The 18,030-nt window shown below is 41.9% G+C and overlaps 1 protein-coding gene across 1 annotated transcript in view; it reads right to left on the bottom strand.

The window, feature by feature from the left end:
- Positions 1 to 4,157: 4,157 nt before the first annotated feature.
- LOC133569204 (aspartyl/asparaginyl beta-hydroxylase-like) overlaps positions 4,158 to 18,030 on the bottom strand; it is a 76,310-nt gene continuing 62,437 nt past the window's right edge. The window contains exons 21-26 of the mRNA XM_061921425.1: positions 17,708 to 17,797; positions 17,512 to 17,649; positions 12,765 to 12,900; positions 12,593 to 12,684; positions 4,621 to 4,754; positions 4,158 to 4,547 (exon numbers count right to left, since the gene is read on the bottom strand). Of these exons, the coding sequence (XP_061777409.1) occupies positions 4,397 to 4,547; positions 4,621 to 4,754; positions 12,593 to 12,684; positions 12,765 to 12,900; positions 17,512 to 17,649; positions 17,708 to 17,797 (741 nt within the window). The 3' untranslated portion in view covers positions 4,158 to 4,396. The remainder of the gene's footprint in view (positions 4,548 to 4,620; positions 4,755 to 12,592; positions 12,685 to 12,764; positions 12,901 to 17,511; positions 17,650 to 17,707; positions 17,798 to 18,030) is intronic.

Raw genomic sequence — 18,030 nt, 5'->3', positions numbered from 1 at the left:
GAATATAATAGCATCTTTGATGTATTTGCAAACTATACAAATGAAGCACTTTACAGTTCTAAGGACCTTCAAAAAATAAACATCAGTCAAAGATCCTTTATATATGACAGGAACTCAAGGCCTAGCGAAAAGACCAGTCAAAGATCCTGTGTACAAAAGGAGCTCTCTGATGTTCGCAAGGACGTACGTATTGCAAAAACATTAGTCAAATATCCTCTATATATGACAGAAGCTCACTGCTGTTTATAAGTATCTAATGCAAAAACATTAGTCAAAGATCCTCTCTATATAACAGAAGCTCTCTGTTGTTTATGAGGACCCAATACAAAAACTTGAGTCAAAGATCCTCTATAAGACAGGAGCTTACTGCTGTTTATAATGATCTGCTGGAAAAACATTTGTCAAAGACCCTCTATATATGACAGAAGCTCACTGATGTTTAGAAGGACTGACTGCAAAAATACTAGTCAAAGATCCTCTACATTTAACAGGAGCTCACTCTTTTTATAAGGCCTAGCAAAAAAACACTAGTAATAAGATATTGTATACAAATGCAGCACTTTACAGTTTTAAGGACCTTAAAAAAAATAAACATCAGTCAAAGATCCTCTATATGTGACAGGAACTCACTATTGTTTGTTTGTAAGGCCTTGCGAAAAGACCAGTCAAAGATCCTGTGTACAAAAGGAGCTCTCTGCTGTTTGCAAGGACGTACATATTGCAAAAACATTAGTCAAATATCCTCTATATATGACAGAAGCTCACTGCTGTTTATAAGTATCTAATGCAAAAACATTAGTCAAAGATCCTCTCGATATAAAAGAAGCTCACTGCTGTTTATGAGGACCTAATACAAAAACTTGAGTCAAAGATCCTCTATAAGACAGGAGCTCACTGCTGTTTATAATGATATACTGCAAAAACATTTGTCAAAGACCCTCTATATATGACAGAAGCTCACTGATGTTTAGAAAGACTGACTGCAAAAACACTAGTCAAAGATCCTCTACATTTAACAGGAGCTCACTCTTTTTATAAGGCCTAGCAAAAAACACTAGTAATAAGATATTGTACACAAATGCACCACTTTACAGTTTTAAGGACGTTAAAAAATAAACATCAGTCAAAGATCCTCTATATGTGACAGGAACTCACTATTGTTTGTTTGTAAGGCCTTGCGAAAAGACCAGTCAAAGATCCTATGTACGACAGAAGTTCTCTGCAGTTTGCAAGGACGGACATATTGCAAAAACATTAGTCAAATATAAATGGAGGACCTAATACAAAAACTTGAGTCAAAGATCCTCTATATAACAGAAGCTCACTGCTGTTTATGAGTATCTAATGCAAAAACATTAGTCAAAGATCCTCTCTATATAAAGAAGCTCACTGCTGTTTATGAGTACCTAATACAAAAACTTGAGTCAAAGATCTTCTATATCAGTGGTCCCCAACCTTTTTGTATCCGCGGACCGGTCAACGCTTAATAATTTATCCCGCGGCCCGGGGGAGGGGGGGTGTCCTTTTTTTTATTTTAATTTTTTCTTCTTTTCTCATGAAAAAGGGAGGTTTTTGTCATGAAAAAGGGAGGTTTTTGTGGTTGGTGCACTAATTGTAAGTGTATATTGTGTTTTTTATGTTGATTTAATAAAAAAAAAAAAAAAATAAAAAAAAAAAATTTAAATAAAAAAGGATTCTGCGGCCCGGTAACCACGGCCCGGTGGTTGGGGACCACTGCTCTGTATGACAGGAGCTCACTGCTGTTTATAATGATCTACTGCAAAAACATTTGTCAAAGACCCTCTATATATGACAGAAGCTCACTGATGTTTATAAGGACTGACTGCAAAAACACTAGTCAAAGATCCTCTACATTTAACAGGAGCTCACTCTTTTTATAAGGCCTAGCAAAAAACACTAGTAATAAGATATTGTACACAAATGCACCACTTTACAGTTTTAAGGACGTTAAAAAATAAACATCAGTCAAAGATCCTCTATATGTGACAGGAACTCACTATTGTTTGTTTGTAAGGCCTTGCGAAAAGACCAGTCAAAGATCCTATGTGCGACAGAAGTTCTCTGCAGTTTGCAAGGACGTACGTATTGCAAAAACATTAGTCAAATATAAATGGGGGACCGAATACAAAAACTTGAGTCAAAGATCCTCTATATGACAGAAGCTCACTGCTGTTTATGAGTATCTAATGCAAAAACATTAGTCAAAGATCCTCTCTATATAAAAGAAGCTCACTGCTGTTTATGAGTACCTAATACAAAAACTTGAGTCAAAGATCTTCTATATCAGTTGTCCCCAACCTTTTTGTATCCGCGGACCGGTCAACGCTTAATAATTTATCCCGCGGCCCGGGGGAGAGGGGGTGTCCTTTTATTTTATTTTAATTTTTTCTTCTTTTCTCATGAAAAAGGGAGGTTTTTGTCATGAAAAAGGGAGGTTTTTGTGGTTGGTGCACTAATTGTAAGTGTATATTGTGTTTTTTATGTTGATTTAATAAAAAAAAAAAAAAAAAAAAAAAAAAAATTTAAATAAAAAATGATTCTGCGGCCCGGTAACCACGGCCCGGTGGTTGGGGACCACTGCTCTATATGACAGGAGCTCACTGCTGTTTATAATGATCTACTGCAAAAACATTCGTCAAAGACCCTCTATATATGACAGAAGCTCACTGATGTTTAGAAGGACTGACTGCAAAAACACTAGTCAAAGATCCTCTACATTCGACAGGAGCTCACTCTTTTTATAAGGCCAAGCAAAAACACTAGTAATAAGATATTGTATACAAATGAAGCACTTTACAGTTTTAAGGACCTTAAAAAAAATAAACATCAGTCAAAGATCCTCTATATGTGACAGGAACTCACTATTGCTTGTTTGTAAGGCCTTGCAAAAAGACCAGTCAAAGATCCTTTGTACAACAGGAGCTCTCTGCTGTTTGCAAGGACGTACATATTGCAAAAACATTAGTCAAATATCCTCTATATATGACAGAAGCTCACTGCTGTTTATAAGTATCTAATGCAAAAACATTAGTCAAAGATCCTCTCTATATAAAAGAAGCTCACTGCTGTTTATAATGATCTACTGCAAAAACATTCGTCAAAGACCCTCTATATATGACAGAAGCTCACTGATGTTTAAAAAGACTGACTGCAAAAACACTAGTCAAAGATCCTCTACATTTAACAGGAGCTCACTCTTTTTATAAGGCCAAGCAAAAAACACTAGTAATAAGATATTGTATACAAATGCAGCACTTTACAGTTTTAAGGACGTTAAAAAATAAACATCAGTCAAAGATCCTCTATATGTGACAGGAACTCACTATTGTTTGTTTGTAAGGCCTTGCGAAAAGACCAGTCAAAGATCCTGTGTACAAAAGGAGCTCTCTGATGTTTGCAAGGACGTACATATTGCAAAAACATTAGTCAAATATCCTCTATGCCAGTGGTCCTCAACCACCGGGCCGCAGAATAAATTTTTATTAATTTTTATTTAAAAAAAAATATATATATATATGTGTATATCTTGATTGGATTATCCAGAGAATAGTGCTCGATACCGTGGTAGAGCGCAATATGTAGGTGTGGGGAAAATCACAAGACTACTTCATCTCTACAGAACTGTTTCATGAGCGGTTCCCTCAATCATCAGGAGATTCTCCGGTAAAAAATCTCCTGATGATTGAGGGAACCCCTCATGAAACAGTTCTGTAGAGATGAAGTAGTCTTGTGATTTTTCCCACACCTACATATATATGTATATATATATATATATATATATATATATTTTTTTTTTTATAAAAATCAACATAAAAAACACAATATACACTTACAATTAGTGCACCAACCACAAAAATTTCACTTTTTCATGACAAAAACGTCCCTTTTTCATGACAAACAAAAAAAAAAAGAAAAAAAAAGGATTCCGCACCCCACCCCTCCCCCGGGCCGCGGGACAAATTATTAAGCGGATACAAAAAGGTTGGGGACCACTGTTCTACGCTTTAGTGATTTTCGGAATGGTTACTCACGCCAGAACTTGAGGGTGGGTCTGATGTCAATGGAATCAGGAGCCTGCGGGTGGTCTAGAATGAGAGCCTAGGGAGTCAACAACAAAGTTAATTTACACAAAAAAATGATGTTTTTGTGTGGTTTTTATTCAAAAATATAATCTCTAATAGTATCTGGTGTTTGTAGTCATGGTACAAAAGTGGGGAGTTAAGATGAGCGTGTAGAGAAAGTAACAAAGTGGTTGGTAGGCTCAAATAAACAAACATTGAACACAACTTGATGTTTTTTTTGGCAGATGTCGAAACAGGTCAGTAGTATTATCTCTCAAGAGAAGCGTAAAAAAAAAAAAAAAAGACTTCCTGGTCTAGATGGCGCTGAGAGTCTGGCGCTGCTGGGCCGTCAGCTGCGGGTGCCACACGTCCACGATGAAGATGAGGCGGTAGGCGTCCGCCTCCTGCCACACCTCGTGCTCGAAGGAGTCGTCGAAGATGAGGACCTTGCCTTCCTCCCAGTTCCTGCGGGGATGAAGGAGAGGTCAGCTGGTGACGGAGGAGGAGGCGGGGGGGGGGGGGGGGGGGGGACGCGCACCTGGTCTGGTCGGTGCAGCGGATCCTGCAGCCGTGTTTGGGGACCACCAGGCCCAGGTGCATCCTCAGGCGGCAGTTGGTGGGACCCGTGTGCGGCCACACGTGCGTGCCGGGCTGCATGACTGAGAACTTGATCTGCACACACGTCACCAAGGGGGTTCAACATGGAGGACTGGCCGCCACAAGACCAGCCTGCATCGAAATGCTTGCAATAATAATAGTATACTGCAAATATTAAAATAACACAGCCATTCCTTCGTGCTGCAACTTTTTTGTTAATACATTTTCTGATGAGTGACGTCATCCACCTTGTCAACATCTCCCCGATCGTGTCCCTCTCATTTGTGCTGAGTCTCTGCTGCAAACATATGTTGTTCTTATGTTATGATAGGGAGGGCGGGGGGATGTCGCAGCTTGCTGTGGGGTTTGTTCTCCCGGTCTACTCTGGACCAGGTGTGAAGGTAGGAACTTTATTTAAAGGCCTACTGAAAGCCACTACTACCGACCACGCAGTTTGATAGTTTATATATTAATGATGAAATCTTAACATTGCAACACATGCCAATACGCTAATTTTAAATTTCGCGCCAAAATATCCTGCTGAAACGTCTCGGTATGATGAGGCGTGCGTGTGAGGTCACGCATAGTACAGGACATTTTGTTCCAGCATCGTTCCCAGCTATAAGTCATCTGTTTTCATCGCATAATGTAGAAGCATTTAAGTCTCACCTTAAAACTCATTTGTATACTCTAGCCTTTAAATAGACTCCCTTTTTAGACCAGTTGATCTGCCGTTTATTTTCTTTTTCTTCTATGTCCCACTCTCCCTTGTGGAGGGGGTCCGGTCCGATCCGGTGGCCATGTACTGCTTGCCTGTGTATCGGCTGGGGACATCTCTGCGATGCTGATCCGCCTCCGCCTGGGATGGTTTCCTGCTGGCTCCGCTGTGAACGGGACTCTCGCTGCTGTGTTGGATCCGCTTTGGACTGGACTCTCGCGACTGTGTTGGATCCATTGTGGATTGAACTTTCACAGTATCATGTTAGACCCACTCGACATCCATTGCTTTCCTCCTCTCTAAGGTTCTCATAGTCATCATTGTCACCGACGTCCCACTGGGTCATTATTGTCACCGATGTCCCTCTGGGTGTGAGTTTTCCTTGCCCTTATGTGGGCCTACCGAGGATGTCGTAGTGGTTTGTGCAGCCCTTTGAGACACTAGTGATTTAGGGCTATATAAGTAAACATTGATTGATTGATTGATAATTCCACAGTATTCTGGACATCTGTGTTGCTGAATGTTTTGCAATTTGTTCAATTAACAATGGAGACATCAAAGAAGAAAGCTGTAGGTGGGAAGCGGTGTATTGCGGCCGCCTTTAGCAACACAAACACAGCCGGTGTTTCATTGTTTACATTCCCGAAAGATGACAGTGAAGCTTTACTATGGAACAGAGCGGTCAAACGAACACGGTTGGATTGGACCACATACACAAAGTACAGTGTATTATGCAGCGATCATTTCGAAAGATCGTGTTTCGAAGAGGATCCCTTGCGAAGGGCAGAGATGGGCATCGCCACCACCCGTTCAAAGGTGCTGAAGAAAGGTGCGGGGCCGACCTTCAGGTTGTACAGGTACTGTCAGGATTATTTGATGACGAACCCCAAGATGCAGAGATGGAGGCAAGCATGGAATGTGAAAACATATTAAATACTAAGACAAAAACAAAACCAAAACGCACATGGGTGGATATAACAAACTAAGGGCTATGAACAAACTAATCGGAAGCAGGGAACAAAAAACAGTAAGCTACAAAACGTCTACCAAATATAGCTTACCGCTACGCTGCATTCACACGACCAGTAGGAATGACAAGTAGAAAATGACATTGACGCGACATGTGGCAACGACAATGATCCAGCACTGACTGGAAGACAAAGTGGGTACAAATAGGAGCGGGCTGATTGACTACAGGTGTGGCCAGGTGCCAATCAGCCGCAGATGAGGTGACAACAGCACACAGGGAGACAAACAGGAAGCTGAACCAAAATAAGAGCACTTGACAGGAACTAAAGACAGGAGATACTAAACACAGAGGAAACAAAGACAAATGCAGAGGAAAAAACTAAAACATAGACAAACTGTCAGGGGAAAGCCTGACAGGTACGACCATAAAATCTCACTAAAACACTAGTAACACAATAAGCAGATAAGGGATTTTCCAGAATTATCCTGGTAAATGTGTCTAATAACATCTGAATCGCTCCCACTGTATAGTCTTTTTTTGTTCTTTCTTTCTAGTCCTTCACTCTCACTTTCCTCATCCACAAATCTTTCATCCTCGCTCAAATTAATGGGGAAATGGTCGCTTTCTTGATCCGAATCGCTCTCGCTGCTGGTGGCCATGATTGTAAACAATGTGAGGATGTTAGTAGCTCTACAACCACTGACGTCACGCGCACATCGTCTGCTACTTCCGGTACAGGCAAGGCTTTTTTTATCAGCACCAAAAGTTGTCGATGTTATCTACTAAATCCTTTCAGCAAAAATATGGCAATATCGCGACATGATCAAGTATGACAAATAGAATGGACCTGCTATCCCCGTTTAAATAAGAAAATCTCATTTCAGTAGGCCTTTAATTATCTGACTCAAAAGTGAAAACAAAAAGGGCGCACAAGGCGAAGGCAAAACTTAACGCAGGATACAAAAACTACACTCCATACCCCACCTTGTCAAAATCTCCACAATTTTGTCCCATATCTTACAGATCATAAATACGATTGGATATGGTTTAATACAGGGGCGCTCACACTTTTTCTGCAGGCGAGCTACTTTTCAATTGACCAAGTCGAGGAGATCTACCTCATTCCTATTTATAATTTATATTTATTTATTTATGAAAGAGACATTTTTGTTAACAAGTTAATGGTGTTGAATGATAATACAAGCATGTGTAACACACATAGATTCCTTTCTTTCATGAAGACAAGAATATAAGTTGGTGTATTTGATTCTGATGACTTGCATTGATTAGAATTAGACAGTGGTGCTGATAACGTCCGCATTTTCAAATGGAGGAAAAAAAAAAGTCCTCCTTTCTGTCCAACACCACATGGAAGTGGTTGGATTTGGCATCTCATTTGTCCAACTTGCATACTCCTTTTTAAACACTTTGTTATGAGAGTAGCATATGTGTGTGTGGCCCTTTAATGTCTGGCAGCAGGTGAGTGACGTCAGTGACTGTGCGGGTGGGCAAGCAAGTGAGAAAGCGGTCGCTGAGGGTGGGGGAGAAATACATTGGCATCAAACTCCGTAGCTTGCTAGCTTTCTGAGACTCTTATTTTGTTAGCACAGGCAGGATGAAACAGGTCTTTTATGGTGAAGACAGGAACTGTGCAGTCGGTCTTTAGAGTTTTGACAGTAGGTACGGAGTCTCTAGAAATAAAATGTGTTTCTCTGCGTCTGCCCTGTTAGTGATTTTTTTCCTAAATATGAGCTCGCAGCAGCCAGCGTCATCTCACAAGATCCTCGGGTGCCGAGAATGTCAAACAACTGACGAAAGTGAAGTCTTGGTATGATTGATGATTGCTCATTTTTATGTACATTTTTTAATGCCTGGCTTGAGATCGACTGACACACCCTCCGAGATCGACCAGTCGATCGCGATCGACGTAATGCCCACCCCTGGTTTAATAGACACAATGAAACAGAATTAAGCACCAAAATTCAACTTGTTTATCCACTCTATTGCTACTTTAACATAAAAACTAAAATAGCGAAACAAAAAAATTGCACCACAAACATTTGGGACCATCCATCCATCCATCCATCATCTTCCGCTTATCCGAGGTCGGGTCGCGGGGGCAACAGCCTAAGCAGGGAAACCCAGACTTCCCTTTCCCCAGCCACTTCGTCTAGCTCTTCCCGGGGGATCCCGAGGCGTTCCCAGGCCAGCCGGGAGACATAGTCTTCCCAACGTGTCCTGGGTCTTCCCCGTGGCCTCCTACCGGTTGGACGTGCCCTAAAAACCTCCCTAGGGAGGCGTTCGGGTGGCATCCTGACCAGATGCCCGAACCACCTCATCTGGCTCCTCTCGATGTGAAGGAGCAGCGGCTTTACGTTGAGCTCCTCCCGGATGGCAGAGCTTCTCACCCTATCTCTAAGGGAGAGCCCCGCCACACGGCGGAGGAAACTCATTCCGGCCGCTTGTACCCGTGATCTTATCCTTTCGGTCATGACCCAAAGCTCATGACCATAGGTGAGGATGGGAACGTAGATCGACCGGTAAATTGAGAGCTTTGCCTTCCGGCTCAGCTCCTTCTTCACCACAACGGATCGGTACATCGTCCCCATTACTGAAGACGCCGCACCGATCCGCCTGTCGATCTCACGATCCACTCTTCCCTCACTCGTGAACAAGACTCCTAGGTACTTGAACTCCTACACTTGGGGCAGGGTCTCCTCCCCAACCCGGAGATGGCACTCCACCCTTTTCCGGGCGAGAACCATGGACCAGTTGGGACCAGTTTGGGGAGATTTTCTACTACACCTACACAGTGGCCTAGTGGTTAGAGTGTCCGCCCTGAGATCGGTAGGTTATGAGTTCAAACCCCTGCCGAGTCGTACCAAAGACTATAAAAATGGGACCCATTACCTCCGTGCTTGCCACTCAGCTTTAAGGGTTGGAATTGGGAGTTAAATCACCATAAAAGATTCCCCGACGCGGCACCGCTGATGCCCACTGCTCCCCTCACCTCCCAGGGGGGGAACAAGGGAATGTGTCAAATGCAGAGGACAAATTTCACCACACTTAGTGTGTGTGTGTGTGTGACAATCATTGGTACTTTAACTTAACTTTAACTTTAATTTGGACATTGGGGGGACTGGTTGTGAATAATAAAACATTAATACCATTGAAAACTATAATAGTAAGACAAAAAAAAATGTTAGTAACACAAATCAGCACAAAAGTAGCACTAACAAATGTGTTATTTTAACACAGACCTGGGCAAATTAAGGCCCGGGGGCCACATGCGGCCCGTTAAGTTTTTCAATCTGGCCCGCCGGACATTCCCAAATATTTTTTTTTAGATCTTTAAGATGGAAAGTGTAGCTGCCATTAGTCATGTTTTCTAATGGCCGTAAGTCTTCAACTGTACAAAGTATTTCAATGGTTGGAGTCTGCGCTTTTGGATGATTTACTATGGTAATCTAATTAGTTACCATGGTCATCTAATTAGTTACTATGGTAATCTAATTAGTTACTATGGTAATCTAATTAGTTACCATGGTCCTCTAATTAGTTACTATGGTAATCTAATTAGTTACCATGGTCATCTAATTAGTTACTATGGTAATCTAATTAGTTACCATGGTCATCTAATTAGTTACTATGGTCATCTAATTAGTTACCATGGTCATCTAATTAGTTACTATGGTCATCTAATTAGTTACTATGGTAATCTAATTAGTTACCATGGTCATCTAATTAGTTACTATGGTCATCTAATTAGTTACCATGGTCATCTAATTAGTTACTATGGTAATCTACGTCACAGCAGCTCAGACGAGGCACCAAGCAATGTGGGTGGGAAGCATTTCCACAGACGTGGAAGGAGATTCTCACAACAAAGTTCTTAAGCTTAGTGATATATCAGATATATCCGATTGTAGGCGGGTTTATTTTGTACCTTTCGCCTTCATATTTCATAGTTTGCTGCATTTTTCTCGCCTTTCACTCGATTGTAAAAAAAAGTCGATCGAAAGGGGGTGTGACATTCATATTTTGTCAATATTCGGTGTTTTATCCTTCATAGAAAAAGTTACAATCCCATTACGTTTTTTAAGGCGGTCTGTCATAACGTTTTTAGCATTCAATCAGACATTATTGGGAGGTTTTTAGGGGTGTAACAGCTTGTGTATTTGTATTGAACCGTTTTGGTACGGCGGTGAACCGGACAAGTTTCTTAGCTAAAGTCTTAACAAGCTGCTTTGCTTCTTATGCCTCTGTCTCAGCACCCAGGATTGTCCCACCTACACAACCATCTAATTGGTTACAACCATAGCGGTAACAGCCAATCAGCAGTGCGTATTCAGAGCGCATGTAGTAAATGCTTCAGCGTCGAGCAGATAGGTGTTTAGCAGGTAAGCATAAGGCAGCGTACTCTACCCAAATTATAATAAACACCTCAAAGTCAACTACTACTAACATCACTATGAGCCCGTTGACTTTCTAGAGCAGTGGTTCTCAACCTTTTTTCAGTGATGTACCCCCTGTTAACATTTTTTTAATTCAAGTACCCCCTAATCAGAGCAAAACATTTTTGGTTGAAAAAAAAAAGATCAATAAGTAAAATACAGCACTATGTCATCAGTTTCTGATTTATTAAATTGTATAACAGTGCAAAATATTGCTTATTTGTAGTGGTCTTTCTTGAACTATTTGGAAAAAAGGATATAAAGATAACTAAAAATTGTTGAAAAATAAACAAGAGATTCAATTATAAATAAAGATTTCTCCCCACAGAAGTAATCATCAACTTAAAGTGTCTTCTTTGGGGATTGTAATAGAGATCCATCTGGATTCATCAACTTAATTCTAAACATTTCTTCACAAAAAAATAAATCTTTAACATCAATATTTATGGAACATATCCACAAAAAAATCTAGCAGTCAACACTGAATATTGTATTGTTGCATTTCTTTTCACAGTTTATGAACTTACATTCATATATTGTTGAAGTGTTATTCAATAAATATATTTACAAAAGATTGAATTGTTGCTATTTTGAGAATATTTAAAAAAACAACTCACGTACCCCTTGGCATACCCTCAAGTACCCCCAGGGGTACCCGTACCCCCATTTGAGAACCACTGTTCTAGAAACTTAAACTGCAGCTGAGCTCGCTCGCAGTCCTGGCTTGAGGTGAAGGCTAATTAGCTTTTAGCGTAACGTTAGCTCATTTTGCGGTGTGTGTGTGTGTGTTTTACTGACAGAAAAGGTTTGAATGGCAGGTTCCCTGCTATCACATGTTGATAAAAATATAAGGTTTACATAATAAAAATCAACGACAGGCTTCCCAAATGCTGTAATAAATTAAGCATGATGAGTTGACGGGCTTCACGGTGGAACAGGGGTTAGTGCGTCTGCCTCACAATACGAAGGTCCTGCAGTCCTGGGTTCAAATCCAGGCTCGGGATCTTTCTGTGTGGAGTTTGCATGTTCTCCCCGTGAATGCGTGGGTTCCCTCCGGGTACTCCGGCTTCCTCCCACTTCCAAAGACATGCACCTGGGGATAGGTTGATTGGCAACACTAAATGGTCCCTAGTGTGTGAATGTTGTCTGTCTATCTGTGTTGGCCCTGCGATGAGGTGGCGACTTGTCCAGGGTGTACCCCGCCTTCCGCCCGATTGTAGCTGAGATAGGCGCCAGCGCCCCCCGCGACCCCAAAAGGGAATAAACGGTAGAAAATGGATGGATGGATGGATGAGTTGACTTGAAATTGTATAATGTTGCACTTTTTAGATGTAGAAGAAAAGTTTTGTCATTTTATTTAATCCGAGCAACAATTTGAGGCAGCTTAATGTTGATTATTGGGGGCAGAATTAATATAGTGTTCCCAATGTTGAAAGGATAAAGCCATTACTTGCAAATGTGGTAAATAAATAACCAAAAAATGTATATTTTGATGTTTTCTTACTGTACCGAAAATGAACCGGACCGTCACCTCTAAACCGAGGTACGTACCGAACCCAAATTTTTGTGTACCGTTACACCCTAAGAGATTTTGTATTAGTATTCTTAAAAATAGATATACTGGCCCCCAGACACATTTATTTCTTTAAATGTGGCCCCCGAGTCAAAATAATTGCCCAGGCTTGTTTTAACATGTGCAATGATAAGGGGGGCTAATTTCACAGAGGTCCTTAATAAGGGTGTGTGTGTGTGTGTGTGTGTGTGTGCGCACCTGTCCTCTCTTGCAGCCTGTAGCTTCAGGGAATTTCTCCAGCAGCGAGCATGTTTTGGGGGTGGCCTGACAGGCATCTCCAGCTTTCCTCCCTGAACACAAAAGTGTCAGCTTGCGGGGACACTGACGATAAAGCGGACGATAAAGCGGACGATAAAGCTTCTAAACTGACCTTGCTGCCAGAGGGTGTATTGTCCCCACTCGCCCTTCTCCCGCAGGTTCTCCTCCTCGGGGACAAACATTCCCGTGTTGCTGTCCATCATGGCCAGAGCCTCGTCCCGGATGGTCTTCCAATTCCTCTCCAGCGCCTGGACACAGACGGAATGATATCAGACTCAAGCAACATCATGTACACAGGGGGCGGACCACCAAAGTCTGTGGGATTAAACGGCCCCCAATCTGTATTTGCCAACCCTCCCGATTTTCCCGGGAGACTCCCGAATATCAGTGCCCCTCCCGAAAATCTCACTTGAAACCTTCACCCCTTAACAGCCGCATGATGTTAAGGTGCCGGCCCAGTCCCATAATAATGTAGCGTTGGACGGGTTTAACAATGATCAACAAATGCTGACACGTTGTATGATCTTTTAACTGGTTTAATGACAATGTTAATTTCAAGCACACACACACACAAGTGAATGCAAGGCATACTTGGTCAACAGCCATACAGGTCGCACTGAGGGTGGCCGTATAAACAACCTTAACACTGTCACAAATATGCGCCACACTGTCAACCCACAACAAACAAGAATGACAAAAACATCTCGGGAGAACATCCGCATGGTAACACAACAGAAGTGAAGTGAAGTGAATTATATTTATATAGCGCTTTTTCTCTAGTAACTCAAAGCGCTTTACATAGTGAAACCCAATATCTAAGTTACATTCAAACCAGTGTGGGTGGCACTGGAAGCAGGTGGGTAAAGTGTCCAGTGAGTAGGATGGCGGAAGCGGGAATCGAACCTGCAACCCTCAAGTTGCTGGCACGGCCACTCTACCAACCGAGCTAAACCGCCCCCAGAACAAAATACCCAGAATCCCTTGCAGCGCTAACTCTTCCGAGACGCTACAATAACATCTGAGGCTTTTGGAGCTCAGTGCACAACTGCGCACACAACAAAGAGGAGATGAAGCAGAAGAACGAAGAAGAGACGTGGCGACGATGAGTTAGAAGAAGAAATACAAAAGTTCCAAAATGATTGGAAAAAAACTTGGTCAACAGCCTTACAGGTCACACTGAGGGTGGCCGTATAAACAACCTTAACACTGTCACAAATATGCGCCACACTGTCAACCCACACCAAACAAGAATGACAAACACATCTCGGGAGGACATCCGCATGGTAACACAACATAAACCCAACAGAAGTGAAGTGAAGTGAATTATATTTATATAGCGCTTTTTCTCTAGTAACTCAAAGCGCTTTACATAGTGAAACCCAATATCTACGTTACATTCAAACCAGTGTGGGTGGCACTGGGAGCAGGTGGGTAAAGTGTCCAGTGAGTAGGATGGCGGAAGCGGGAATCGAACCTGCAACCCTCAAGTTGCTGGCACGGCCACTCTACCAACCGAGCTAAACCACCCCCAGAACAAAATACCCAGAACTCCTTGCAGCACTAACTCTTCCGAGACGCTACAATAACATCTACGGCTTTTGGAGCTCAGTGCACAACTGCGCACACAACAAGGAGGAGACGAAGCAGAAGAACGAAGAAGAGACGTGGCGACGATGAGTTAGAAGAAGAAATACAAAAGTTCCAAAATGATTGGAAAAAAACTTGGTCAACAGCCCTACAGGTCGCACTGAGGGTGGCTGTATAAACAACTTTAAAACTGTCACAAATATGCGCCACACTGTCAACCCACAACAAACAAGAATGACAAACACATCTCGGGAGAACATCCGCATGGTAACACAACATAAACACAACAGAAGTGAAGTGAAGTGAATTATATTTATATAGCGCTTTTTCTCTAGTAACTCAAAGCGCTTTACATAGTGAAACCCAATATCTACGTTACATTCAAACCAGTGTGGGTGGCACTGGGAGCAGGTGGGTAAAGTGTCTTGCCCAAAGACACAACGGCAGTGAGTAGGATGGCGGAAGCGGGAATCGAACCTGCAACCCTCAAGTTGCTGGCACGGCCACTCTACCAACCGAGCTAAACCGCCCCAGAACAAAATACCCAGAACCCCTTGCAGCACTAACTCTTCCGAGACGCTACAATAACATCTACGGCTTTTGGAGCTCAGTGCACAACTGCGCACACAACAAGAAGACGACGAAGCAGAAGAAAGAAGAAGAGACGTGGCGACGATGAGTAAGAAGAAGAAATACAAAAGTTCCAAAATGATTGAAAGAAAATAATTTCATTTCATCCAGGACAGCTAGAAGGGGAAGGGGTATGCTGCCTTCACCTCAACCCCACCCCCAGGCTCCCGAATTCGGAGGTCTCAAGGTTGGCAAGTATGCCCTAATCCCACTCAAACTCAACATCTTCTATATAAACACACACTAAAAACTATTGCATTGATTTGGTTGAAACTAGGTTTTAAAACACATTTTTATAATATCCACAAAGTTCAGTGAGCAGGTTGTGTTATGTGTGACCATGTTTGTTGAATTTTTGTGCTGGTTAAATTTTTCTCTTTGACTAGGGAAGGTTGTTTGGATTGTAACATATAACTAATAGCTGTGCTGTATTTTCATGAAAATATGATGAATGGTCACTGACTTTAGTTACTCTCAATGGTCGCTGGATGGCATGAAAATGGCAGTTATCCGACCGCTGGAGGTGGCGACTTGCGACCCCAAAAGGGACAAGCGGTAGAAAATGGATGGATGGTTGGATGGATTAATGAAAACATCAGGCCTGATTAAATTCCTTATTGAACTCAGTGCCGTCTCGCTGGCCAAATTAAAAATGCCGGTGGGCCGCACTTGCCACGTACTTTGGACAACCCTGGACTAGAGTATTTGCGTATAGAGTATGGAAGGATGGACCGAGCATGCTCAGTACCACAGCAAGTTTTAATTGTGATGAGACAGAACTTTACTGGAAAACGATGCCATTTAATAGCAATTGCTAAAAATTGTATTCACTTCCTGTTCTCAATTTGTACACAATTTATTCCATAAAGTGACGTGTGCAAAGTTAAGCGGAAAAAAACATTAAAAAAATATTATTGAATTTTCACAGCTAGATTAATTTTTTATTATCATTTACGACGTATTTTTTAAATAAATCACATACCGTATTTTTCAGGGTGCACTTAAAATCCTTTAATTTTTTCAAAACTCGACAGTGCGCCTAATGTACGGAATAATTTTCGTTGTGCTTACCGACCTCTATTTTATTTGGTACATGGTGAAATGATAAGTGTGACCAGTAGATGGCAGTTACACATAAGAGATATGTGTAGACTACAATGTGACTCAAGTAAACAGCACCAAAATTGTATATGTTCCATTTAAAATATAGAACATTACACACAGCGCTCAAAAATCTATCAAAATGTTTTAGTAAGACTTTGGTAAGCTATGAAGCCGCACCGCTTCATGGATTGTACTGTGCTTCAACCTAGGAGTATTATTATGGTGTGTGTATAATGTAAGACGTATTATCTGCCGTTTTGTTTCGCAATATTATGCAAAAGCAACCTTTCATATCTTCTGTTACCTGCTGATCTGTATTTGGGATCTGCATAACTCCTGAAAATTAGCGTGTGTCCGCCTTTGTAGTCCGTAGCAACACCGTAGTCGATAAGCTTTCTTCTTTTTCTCTATCTTCTTGTTATGGGACATTCATCCTCCGCTGTTGCCATTTCTAATATAAAGTAGTGTAAAGTTCTTACTTATATCTGTCAGTAAACTCGCCATGAAAGCGCTAAAACATACCGGTGTAGTGACTTTACATTATTCACCCAGGGAAATTCTAGTTATTAGAGAGTTCCGGTCGGACGGTTTTTCATGGGACACATTTACGGCCTTGTTGTTGCACTGGTAAGCCACAGACAAAAAGATGCTATCGATTCAAGTAAAATCTGAATGTTAGCTCCATCTTTTGACATTTCTTCCACTCCCGTCCTTGCACGCTACACCGCTACAACAAAGATGACGGGGGGAATACGCTGCCGAAGGTGAGCCACGTAAATAAGACCGCCTAAAAAACCACGCATCCAGAATCAACGGTCAGAAAGCGGCTTGAAGATGATCCGTAAAACATCATCTATGCAACATTTTGACCACCATTACATGTTATGTAGACCACAAGGAAGTATTTTACATTTGGAAAAAAATAATAATAATATGACCCCTTTAATGCGCCCTATGTTATATATTATATAATACAATCCCTATAACACCTTTAACCTCTTAAGGCCCAAGCTGATTGTTTACATACTTTTCTTATTTATCTTTAGTATTTGAGATTATTGGACCCTAATTAGAATAAAAACTAAAAATCATCTTTTCACATGATGTACTTAGTCCATAAGTACACAAATGTGTACTTTATGTGTAGTGACATGCTAACTTTTATTTGGACACCTTTTTTTTTTTTTTTCAAATTCCATTGTATGTTATACTCTTCTAACACCACCAGATGGCAGTATAAGTGTCCACATAAGTGGCCATAAGTCCCCAATTCAGTAGTGTACACAATTTTGGAAATAAGAGCTAAAAGGTGCTGTCCACGCATGTGGCCACGAAGGCATTTAGAGGTTAATGCGCCTTTTGTATGAAATAGACCTGACTAGACCCGCTCATCTGCAGTGCGCCTTATAATCCGGTGCGCCCTATGGTCCGGAAAATACGGTACTTAAAAAAAAAAGAAAAATCTTCAAACTTTACAAAACCCTATGGACCTTGGTACAAGATCCCCACTTCACCACTATGACTCCCTGCATTCCTACCTTGACCAGATCGGTGTAGCCGGTCTCGCTCGGTGTCCACCAGGGCTGCGCCTTGAGCCCGTCCACGTTGTAGAGGGACCTCTGCCACACGGACGCAAAGTGGCCGCGCTCGTGACCCAGCTGGTACCAGTGGTACGCCTGCGGGACGGAATACGGGTCAGGAGGTGTACGAGATGTTTCCGTGTCATGCACTCACGCTCTTGTCTCCGACTCTCTGCAGGGCGTCTCCCAGGTGGAAGTAGAAGCGACCGTCGTCAGTGCCGGGCTCGCCGGACTCCAGCCCCTCCTGGTGGACCCACACAGACTCACTAAGATCATCCAAGTCAACTCAAGAGTCAGGAAAGTTTAGTCATATTACACCTTTACTGGCTCACCTGCACTTAAGATGTGACTTGAAGGTTTTACTAATTACGTATAAAATACTACACGGTCTAGCTCCATCCTATCTTGCCGATTGTATTGTACCATATGTCCCGGCAAGAAATCTGCGTTCTAAGAACTCCGGCTTATTAGTGATTC

Source organism: Nerophis ophidion, linkage group LG15 (assembly GCF_033978795.1).
Source record: "Nerophis ophidion isolate RoL-2023_Sa linkage group LG15, RoL_Noph_v1.0, whole genome shotgun sequence".
NCBI lineage: Eukaryota > Metazoa > Chordata > Actinopteri > Syngnathiformes > Syngnathidae > Nerophis > Nerophis ophidion.
This window is presented reverse-complemented; position numbering and strand designations above follow the sequence as displayed.